General features: G+C 37.2%; 1 protein-coding gene across 2 annotated transcripts in view; it reads right to left on the bottom strand.

Annotated features, from left to right (window-relative positions):
* Positions 1–11,422, bottom strand: part of plekhh2 (pleckstrin homology domain containing, family H (with MyTH4 domain) member 2) — a 116,450-nt gene that overhangs the window by 61,279 nt on the left and 43,749 nt on the right. For both annotated transcript variants that reach the window (XM_043695674.1, XM_043695675.1), the window contains exons 3-7: positions 8,857–8,919; positions 6,595–6,744; positions 3,225–3,308; positions 2,641–2,722; positions 1,547–1,708 (exon numbers count right to left, since the gene is read on the bottom strand). In XM_043695674.1, the coding sequence (XP_043551609.1) occupies positions 1,547–1,708; positions 2,641–2,722; positions 3,225–3,308; positions 6,595–6,744; positions 8,857–8,919 (541 nt within the window). The remainder of the gene's footprint in view (positions 1–1,546; positions 1,709–2,640; positions 2,723–3,224; positions 3,309–6,594; positions 6,745–8,856; positions 8,920–11,422) is intronic.

Consider the following 11,422-nt stretch of genomic DNA (forward strand, 5'->3'; position numbering starts at 1 on the left):
TCGGAGCGATGCTCCTTCATCAGGTGATAGTGATTGAGCCCTCCACTATCACCTGATGAAGGAGCGTCACTCTGAACGCTAATGTGCTTCCAATTAAACCTGTTGGACTATAACCTGGTGTTGTGTGATTTTTAACAAGGAAGTTAAAGATAACATAGGTGCAAATACTAAGGCATTCCATATTCCATATTCCATATTCTATAGCAAGCTGGAAGATTTGGAAATTTTTAATGACCAAAGGGTTACTAAAACAAAAGCAATAAAAAGAGCAAAGATTAAGTATGAAAGAAGACTAGTACAAAATATAAAAACAAATAACAAAACCTTCTATAGGTTAAATAATAGGGAAGAATCTAGTTAAAGGGAATGTTGGTCCCTTCAAGGATGAGACTGGGGAGTTAATAATGGGGAACACAGAAATAGCAGAGACACTAAATCAATATTTTGCCTCAGTTTTCATGGTGGAGGCCACTGAAACCATCCCAATACAGAGATTTTAGAAAAGGAGGAACTTAAAATGATTGCCATCACGAGGGAAAAAGTACTGAGGAAACTAATGGGATTTAAAGAAACCAAGCTCCAAGGGCCTGATGGCCTAAATGGAGACTGATAAAGATGACAGAGTGAACATTTCCTGTTGTGGGACAATTTAGAGAATGAGAGGTCATACCTTTAGGCTGAGTGGTGTCAGATTTAAAACAGAGATGAACAGGAATTATTTCTCTTAAAAGGATCATGAATCTGTGGAATTCAATACCCTTGAGTATTGTGGATGCTGGGAAACTAAATAAACCTAAGGAGTAGGTAGACAGATTTTTAATTAGTAATGTATTAAAGGGTAGGAAAGTGGAATGGAGGCCAAGATGAGATCAGCCATAAGCATATTAAATGGTGGAGCGGACTGGAAGGGCCGAATTGCCTAATCCTTGTTCCTGTTCGTACATTTACTCATATATCTCTTGTTGCTTTTCACATAATATCGTCAGTAATAAACTTAACTTTCCATTTTCCTGTTCATTTCATAAGCAATCTAAGTTCTTCTACCAGTGATCAATAGCATTCTCCATCTTTAATATGCTATTTAATGTCTACAAATTTAACCACATTACTTTTCTGACATGAACTCCCAGCTTTCATTATTGATAGAATTATAGATTCATTGAATTATGTATTAATGCAGAGCAACGTCTTAATTTTCTTGTTTTACATAAATGATGAATGCTAAAAACAACAAAAAATATTGTCCTCTTGTTGGTGCCTTCATAAATGGTGGTGAACAGTGCAAAATATAAATTAACTTTGCATTTTAATTCAGTTTCTTCCTGTTGCTTTTTTTTTGGATTTCTAGAAAGAATGTAAACAATGCACCCTCTCAATTCAATACTGTCTTTTAAAAAAAAAGTCTTGAGAAGGAAAACATTTAAAAAGAAGAAAGAAATAAAGTCTGTTCACTTCAGAAGTGAAATATTTACTTAATATATTTAAGCTTATGAATGTGGCAGGATTTACCAGTTGACATAACCAGTTTTATTGATTCCACACCCACCTGTAAACTTTATGTTCAGTGACTCTGGTTCAAGGGTATTCTGCTGTAGACTTCTGGGGTTTCCTTTAAAATATCCAAAAGTTAGGCTGCTGAGCCGTTGTGCTTCCCCTGATGTTTTGCTCAAGTCCGATGATGTTTTTTGTCCTCGATTCCCTGTTAGAGCTAAAAGATAGCAGCCACCCAAAAACTGGTTATTTAAGAAGCCAAACAAACTGCAAATACTGGAAATCAAAAACAAAAACAAAAAAATTGCTGGAAAATTTCAGCAGGTTTGGCAGCATCTGTGGAGAGAAGTCAGAGTTAACATTTCTGATTTTGAGAACCTTACATTCCTAGTTCTGAAGAAGGATCTCAGGACCCAAAACATTAACTCTGATTTCTCTACTCAGATGTTGCCACACCTGCTCAGATTTTCCAGAAATTTCTGTTTTTATTACTAGTTATCTAAGCATTGCTCTAGATGATTTCTGACTGCAGTGCAAAATTGATTTTATTTCTGTTGCAAACAATGGATTAAAAATTGTAAAGAAAAGTTTCCTCTACTCTAATAGATCTGATCTGACACAGCATAGGTGAGAGAAGGACATTATGTCACACTATTGTACATATTAGGACTTATTTATGTGGAAATGGACATTATGAAAACAAACAGAGGAAAATGGTTTTGGACCCTTGTTCATCTCCATTCACAAAGACTAAACTGCAGAAATTGCCTTCGCAATGGGAAAATTAATATTCTGCACCATGATGCAACAGAAAAACCAAAGGAAGGTAGTTTTGGAGGGGAGACTCAGCAGTCCAATATTTTGATGGCATAGCATTTGCACTTGTATTGTATTGGTTTTCACATTCCTAAATTGGAAAATGAGCTTCTTAGGTAAATCTGTCATTAAAACGGGCATACATTTAAGCTTAATTTTAGCATGAGGACCACTGTAGTTCCAGCCCAACTGTTTCAGTCGAGAACAGAGGGGAAATAGATGATACACATTTGTAGAGTAATCATCCCTGTAAGAATTCACTGGTAGTAGTCATAGTAAATAACTGAATTTACTCAGTAAATCATGAATAGGTTGGAAAATCTTAGCTCTAACCTTGTAATTTGGTCTGAAGGATCTGAATGTGTTCCACCTGTTTCTGGTTAGTAAGTTTAAAACTCTGATTTTCCGTTTCAAGCTATGTGCAGAGAGAGGATATAAATGTGGTATTAAATTACATATATCACTCCACATTAAAACAGAAAATTAAGATAAGAACCTATAGTCTATTGAAAACACTCATCAAAACATTATATTACATAGTGTTAATTTAACTTCATTCTTCTGAACAACTAAGATTGTAAATACAACTACATTCTAGGTATGCTTCTAACAATAGATAGAATAGCCACCTGAATGAGTTTATACAAATATTACATAAGTGCATGTAATTATTGTGTATGTATATAAACTTTTTTGGAGGATTTTGTTCAATGGACTAAACAATAATTTTATATTTTATAATGAGCAGTTTGGAATACTTTTTTCCAAACAAAAGCATCTAAAAGGCATTAAGATTTGTTTTGCAGCTTAAAATTTCCAAGAGTAGGAGAAATAAATAAGAAAAAACAAATTCTGCAACTAATTCAAAATGTTGAACTTCTTTCTCTTATAAACATGCATTAGCAACACTAAGGTACCTCCTGAAGTTTCATTGTCACCCAATCCTTGATTTTAGCTGCTTTCTCTTCTATTATTTTGGCCTCCTGCATCCGCAGGTGCTTCTGAAAATCAAATACTTACTATTAACTTTCTGTGGATGTGATAACTTCAGTGCAACAGAACTGAATAGAAGTAATCAAACCCACAGTAATCTTGACATATATGCTATAAAATCTTTTAACATAAGACAAAGCTAGATGAGGAAGTAGCTTCACATATCTATCTTTAATTATATTCAATAGCATGTACGGGAGTAAGTAGGTATTTATTTATTTACAAGTTTATGTGGCAAGCTCTCAGACCCGAGTGGTTTAACAAAGTGCATAATTAATTATCTTCTTCAAATTAGATTACCATTGGTATATAAGATAATAAAATTTAATCAGAGCCAGTTGTATTTTTGGATTCTATTTGATTACATTGCTTAGACTTGTCACCCAGACATGTATTTGGTTCACACCTCCTTGAACTTGCTATCTTATCAAAACAGAATTAAAGTTCCTCCCAAAAAAGCTCATTTGGTAAACCAGCATACAAATGTTAAAAATCACACAACACCAAGTTATAATCCAACAGGTTTATTTGGAAGCAGTAGCTTTCAGAACGCTGCTCCTTCATCAGGTGGTTGTGACACAGCACACTCTTGCATCACACACAGCACACAGGTGGTTGTAACTCAATGCTTAGATCAAGGCCTCAATTGTCTGCTTGATCACTTTGGTGATCCCATGGTAATTTGTACCTCATCTTGACAGACAAGAGAGGATGATGGAGGCTTGTCATATGCAATTCGTGGAGGGTGGCATTTGATCCCTTGACAAAATCTCTCATATTTTGTGTCATGTTGAGTAAAGATGGTTTATTAGAGCAGAATGAGAGAACCATGACAGTTGCCTGGAAACTTGGCCCAGATGTGCATTACTCTATATTGATGATGACTAAGTAGCTGCTTAAAGAAATGAAACCCTTTCCTGTTTACAAATACTTCTGGCTGGTTTCCCGATGTTCTAATGGTAATACATGTATAGTCTGTGACTAGAAAGAAAGAAGCTAGCCACTGCAGCGTATATCAGAGTCTTTTCATTCTAATTTCGGAGGTTTCATCAGGAAAGTCATTCACTGATCGAGAATGTCTTTGCCAGGGCCAGTGACTTGATGAATAGTAGATTAAGGAATTTGAGAAATATTCACGCTAGCATTCTGAAATGTTGACTTTCACTGTTATGATCACCAGTTAGGAAGGATGAACTAATTAATTTCCTTGTCTCCACTTCTCTACTGGCTACGACACAATGTGAGTTTAAAAAGACAGGAAACAGCCTATCTTTAGCACAGCATCAGAAACAAGTCAGTCAAGCTAAAAAAAAAATCATATTTGCAGAAGGACCAAATCCAAGTCTGTAGCCATAGTAACTTTCACCCAAGCTAATGGCAATGGTGTTTTTTCTGGATCAGTTATGGCTGGTTGAAATCTCTTTTTTGGAGATTGTGTGTAGATTCAGACATTGCCTTTAAGAATCCTCTATTTGTGGTGATCAGGCCTTCCAGTGGATTTTCAACTAAAACTTTGATAAGAGGTTTTCAGAGGAAGCGAGCAAACCAAAGGCTGTTGTCCACATGGCAAGTTACACACATCTAAATCAATGATATTATAAATTCATTGTTTAAATTATACTTCTTCATAACATTCAAAGGCCAAACATGCCCACTCAGGCCCAGAAGCAACATGACTTCATGTAGGAGGCTGCAGAATTCAGTGGCAACTTGTCTGGAGAAATTTCTCCTAACCAAGACCTCTACTACCCCTCCTCCTGGGTCTCCAATCTTTTACTGCTACGAGACTCTCACCCATCTATTCCTGTGGGAATAGACAGCACAAACTTAGACTGGTGGGACAACTTGCAGTCCCAGAAGGGGCCACTCCACCCAGTGTTACTGTTAGGATGGCAGAGCTGCCAGTCAATCTGATTGGCTAGCAGCTAAGTGGGGATTTCTTCCCACATAAGGCACAAAAGTCCTGCCTCCAATCAATTAATGTACCTCAGATCATTATATGAACAATGCAGAAAGCATCAGTCTGGATGTGATCTGCACAACTGAGTAGCAGGGCAGGAAATCCTGCTGTCAAAACAACTCTTTCCCCATCTTCCTTGAATTCTCTATTTGGCAAAATTATTAGACTGCTTATTTAACATCCAGTAAAAGATGAGCATAAATTTCTGCTAATTAAATAATGTCCCCATTCCAAATTCTTACCCCCGCTACAGACTTCTTCTTTCTCCCTGCATACTATGTGAAAGTTAAGCAGACAGTTTGCAATCCTGGTGTCTTGACAGAACTAAACTTCTTGACCATATCTCCAAGCCATTATGAGGATGTCTTTCTCTACCGCTGTAATATTACCCGTTTTTGTCCAGTCACGTATCAATTGCTGTTGACACCTTCATTCATGCCTTTGTTAGCTCTAAGCTATTCCAATCCATTTTTGGCTGGCCTCCCACATTTTACCATCCTTAGACTTGAGGCCATCTAAAGCTCTGCTGCCTATTGTCATTTTCACCAAATGTGTTCACCAAGCATCCCACAGTAGCTGACTAGCATTGCCTTCCATTCAAAACTAAATGTTGATTCTTGTTTTCAAATTCCTTTCTCCATTGCTGGAATCTCTTCCAGCCACCAAACTTTCCAAGATCGTCTAACTCATCTAATTCTGGTCTTGTGTGTAACCCAATTTTAAGCCATCATTGTTGGTTGCCCTTTCAGCTGTGTAGGTCTTAGGTTCTGGAATTCTCTTTCTACATTTCTCTACCACCTTAACTTCCTTTCCTCCTTCAAGACACACCTTCAAAGCTACACTTTTAACAACATTTTTGGTTATCTTACCCAATACATCTTTCTGTGGCTCTGCGTCATTTTTTGTTTTATAATGCTTCTGTGAAGCACCTTAGAATGTTTTATTACATTGAAAGCATTAAAGAAATATAATGTTGAGATTGAGTACAGAAAATGGAGTCAAGAGTGTGGTGATGGAAAAGCACAGCAGGCCAGGCAGCATCAGAGAAGAAGGAAAGTCGACATTTCAGGCAAAAGCCCTTCATCAGGAATTTTGTCCGAAATGTCAATTTTCCTGCTTTTCTGATGCTGCCTGACCTGCTGTACATTCCAACACCATACTCTTGACTCTGATCTTCAGCATCTGCAGTCCACACTTTCGCCTAGAGAAAAAGGATGATTAAAAAAAAGCTATTCAGTTTATTAAATCAAAAAGTATTTCATATTTAAGCAAACGCATTTCTAAGTATTTAATAACAAGTTATTCAATTAGAATTTGAAGTAATGATAGCTAACCTGTTCATCCAGCTGTAGCTCTAAACGTTGTATGATATCATCTTTTTCTAGTATAAGAGTTTCCAGCTCCTGACAGCTCTTAAACAACTTATTCTCTGATTCACCAGTCTGGATGTTGGCTGCTTTTAGCTTCTCTTCCATGACACAAACCTAGGAACAAAAAAATCACGCACAAAAGAAATGCAATAAAATTCTTGATAAAATGAATTATAAAACACAGCAGCCATTGCTGCTGTTGGAAAGCCATTGCAGGAAGGTTGGCTAGTCCTGCTAACTCATGGCAAAACTCTCTGCTATCTGAATGAGAGATTTCACTTCTGATCTCAAATTCCAGTAACATCACAATTGGACAGTTATTTCCTGGCATTTTAATGTGCTATAGCTCCATGCCAAAGTAAAATCCAGACACTGATTTTCCTGAATGAAATCATCACATTTTAAGAATGACTTCACTCAACTGCTTAGTAATATTTTCCCTTTGTAACCAGGTGGGAAGCAAATGTTTGCAGCTGTTGTTTCTTAATCACCACTTGCAGTTCTTTTACTAATACTTTGGTTTTGTTGGTTTGTATCTGTTTATGTCTAACGCTCTGTTATTATGGCAGCACAGTAAAATGATTAATTATCTGCAGACATGTTTAAAAATGCTAAAAAGACAAAGAAAATGGACTAAAATGTAAGCAACTCCTTCTCCATACAAATGGTGATGGCCACAATTTTCCCTTCACTTTTGTGTTTCACTCTCCGCCAACATTTTTCTCTCTCCTTCTAATTTCATCTCAAACATTTCTCGTCTTTCCCCGCCAGTGAGCAGATAGCTAAACAGCAATCATGGAAACCAGAATGCTGAAAATAGATGTCAAATACTGTTACAGCACATCATGTCGTAAATCTTGAGAACTGTAGTCTTTTAAGTATAATTATTTGAAAGTGTTTATTTTACAGTCTTAGATCAAGCTCCTCAGCATAGGAAGTGAGCTATAGTGGCTGGGAGGACCTGTTACAGATCGCCAAATTGCAATGTTTCCAGAATGTGGACAGAGCACAGTTAAAGGTGAGGGGATGAAATGCAAAAAGGCAAAGCAATATAGGGATGCTTTGCTGGCTAGGCGGAAAGTGAGTGTGCGCTTTGTCAGCAAGCAATGAGCCCACAGATTTGGACTGATCTGGTCCATGAGCTAAGTGCACAGTGCTTCTGCATTACAATGATAGTTGCTGGTGCAGCCCAAGGTACAGTATTGAAGTGCAGAAGCTTCCTGTAGGTAGGCTGGACACGTGTCACTAGAGTTCTTAGAGTCTGACACATTGTCTATGGATATGGACTGCATGTGGCCAATGCCCATGGACTGTGCCTGCAGATGCTCTAGTATCCATGTCAAGTTATAAACAATGTGAGCTGGGTGGTCATCAATAAAACCAGCAATAAAACTGCTCAACTGGCAATTCACCCCTGCCAAACAAGGAATTTGTCACACCATTTGGAAGAAACATAAAAAAAGGAGTGAAAAACTCCAGATGTCGAGATTAACATCGCCAGATTTCTTACCTGATTCAATCACAAATCGCGCCATATGCCACATTGCTCAGATCCTTAAGATTCTGCCTGTTAACTTTCTTTCTCTCTACAAATTTTGTCTGACACACTGGGTACTTCTGCCATTTTCTGTTGTCTTACTCCAGAAATAAAAAGGTAATAAGTACTGCCTTTGCCTAAATATGTGTAATAATTGTTTCCAGGTGAGGTTAAATAAGAGGAGAATTGGGGATCAGAAGATTATAGCAAGTGTTTTAAGTTTCCTTGTGGGATTAGAAGGAACAAGAGTGTGCATTTGGCTCATCAAATAAATGTTTAAGAGCAGATCAAACAGAATGTTAAGCTCACATGAACAATCTAGACCAATCCGAATGGATGTCGGGAGTGATAAACGCTTGGTGTCATCAGTGTACACTGTAGTAAGATGGCTCCATGAGAGAGTTATAAGTGAGGGTAGTTTTTTATTTTATTTTGCCTTAATCAAGAACAGTTGTTAATTGACGGACTGAGAGATTCAGGGCGAGATATTTTTCCAATCAGATACGCAGGCTTGTTTCTAAAACACCAGTGTTATTTCTCACCTAAGTCAACCATTCCTGCATCAGGTAGTAGTAGTATGCTTGCAAGAATAATCACGGTAAGCACAAAGCTGTAACACTTAAAGTCCGTGACGATACAACATAATCTATGCCATAAATGAGGAAGAGGTATGTTTGCTTATACACCACCTGCTGGTAAGCCTTCTCAGCACGACGGTTGGCATCAATTACTTGTCTTTCCAACTGTTGCATCTGGAAAGCAGGAAACACATTAAAATGTGAAAGTAGCTACAATATTAATTCTATTGACACTTCCTAAAATTGTTTAGAAATATTGGTGGTTTATTTTCCCCAGGAGAAAACTTATGGATACTGATAGAAGAGTTGGGAAAGGAGAACTGAATAATCCAACACTAATAAAAATGTTTGTAGCATATGGTTCAAGATAACTTTTTAAACACATAAATCAATGTTACCAATTTATGTGTTAAATGTAGTTGCGTTTTGGCAATTCATACCAGGAACTATGCCAATTATTTTTTTATTTGGCAATTCAGGCTACATATAATTGTTCAAGGTTGAAATTAAGTTACTTTTAAAAATTAAAGCCCGCATTTTATGAAAGTACTGAAAGCAGTTCCACAGAGCTCAACTTTGGAAACTGCATTTGAGTACATGTGAGGCAGTACTACGTTTTCCCACTGAATGGAGTACCACTTTGAGGGATCCTCTTTTTTTCCCCCCATGCTTTCAGAAGTGCTGTTGGTGCTAAGCAAACACTGTGCTTTAAATCCACTCTATAACATAACAAGGTAATACATAGAACTGCTTCACAATGCAGTAGTTCTGCAGAATAGAGAGTGGCTGGCAATGGAGTGTAAAACATAAAAGGGAGTCAATGAAGTATGTCTCCAAATTCTGACGCTGCAGAAGTATAGCATTGGAACTAGTTTAAATGATTTTAGAGCTCCCCTCCCACCCATACCATACAATTTTTAGTGATGAACAATTGCAGCTATCTTACAAGTTGGCAGATTCATGTCATAGATTATTCATAAAATGGGGTCAGCTTTGAATAATGCAAGCCATTTTTTTGGAGAGATCTAATAAATTATAAATTTCTAAATGTTAGTGTGCTTTACTGTTCAATTCATGACTATTTGTTGCAGAGATAGTGAAAGCAAAACAATAATTAGAATTTATATAAAATCAGAACTTTTTGAAAACAGAATTGGAATGTTAAAATTATGAATAACTGTGATAAAAGAGATGTAGCATAAGGTTGGAGTGGTTTGGCATCTTAATATTCCTGATTACACAGGGAGGAAAAGTAATGATCTAGTAGCAGTGTTAATAATTGACTCTACCATCGAGAATTTCTGCTACTGACCAGAAAGACATCGGGAATGGTTATACACGTACACCTGACCTGAACTTAATGGCCAGCATATGCACTACTGATTCAGTCTCTCCATACAGCAGTTGAAGCATCAATGTTACAGATGTAAATTCCACTTTGGATTTCTTCTTCATTATGATAAGCAATATATTGAATATAAAAAATGAAAATAGTAATTTTCAGATTATTACAATAATCTAGTGTAATCCATTAATAGAAAAATAATTGGTATAGTTCCTGGTATGTCTTTCAGATCACTGACCAATTGAGATGAGATGGAGGTAGAGATTGGAGATAGTTCAAGGAAATATGCAACAATAGGGTAATAATCATTTTTTAAACCATTCCAAGGAAAACTGGAACAAAAATAATGCATACAGTCAGAGTGGCTAATGCTTTTTACCATGCATCCAGGATTCCTCCCTGGACTATTTCTATGTGCAATGACACAAAGCAATTATCAAGAGTAAACTTGAAAGATAGCTATACAACTTGAACAAACTAAACAGTAGTTAACATGGCTTTAGATTGGAAAAGTCCTGGCTGACAATACCTTCTTGATTTCTTCATGAAGGTTCTAACTCAGGTTGACTAGAGGACTGGGAAGGTTAGATGCTAAGAGGCTGTTTCTTCAGGCTGGATAGTCTAAATCCAGGAGTCATAGTCTTGGACTAAGGGATCGGCCAGTTAGATTTGAGACAAAGATGAATTTGTTTACCTCAGAGGGTGAATATCCTTTCTGTAAAAGATACTCTACCACATAAAACAGCTATGAGATCTGTAATTAAGAAGACTGTCATCATCAGTTGGCGTGACGATACTATGGCTTGGTCTGTTCCAAGCCCATAAAGTAAACAGCTTATGAGACCTTGTTTTTCATTAAAGTTGGAACAAGGTTAGATCTCATGGAATACAGGGAGAACTAGCCATTTGGATACAGAACTGGCTCAAGGGTAGAAGACAGAGGGTAGTGGTGGAGGGTTATTTTTCAGATTGGAGGCCTGTGACCAGTGGAATGCCACAAGGATCGGTGCTGGGTCCTCTACTTTTTGTCATTTACATAAATGATTTGGATGCGAGCATAAGAGGTACAGTTAGTAAGTTTGCAGATGACACCAAAATTGCAGGTGTTGTGGACAGTGAAGAGGGTTATCTCAGATTACAACAGGATCTTGACCAGATGGGCCAACGGGCTGAAAAGTGGCAGATGGAGTTTAATTCAGATAAATGCGAGGTGCTGCATTTTGGGAAAGCAAATCTTAGCAGGACTTATACACTTAATGGTAAGATCCTAGGGAGTGTTGCTGAACAAAGAGACCTTGGAGTGCAGGTTCATAGATCCTTGAAAGTGAAGTC

The sequence above is a fragment of the Chiloscyllium plagiosum genome, chromosome 9 (genome assembly GCF_004010195.1).
Source record: "Chiloscyllium plagiosum isolate BGI_BamShark_2017 chromosome 9, ASM401019v2, whole genome shotgun sequence".
Taxonomy (NCBI): Eukaryota; Metazoa; Chordata; class Chondrichthyes; order Orectolobiformes; family Hemiscylliidae; genus Chiloscyllium; species Chiloscyllium plagiosum.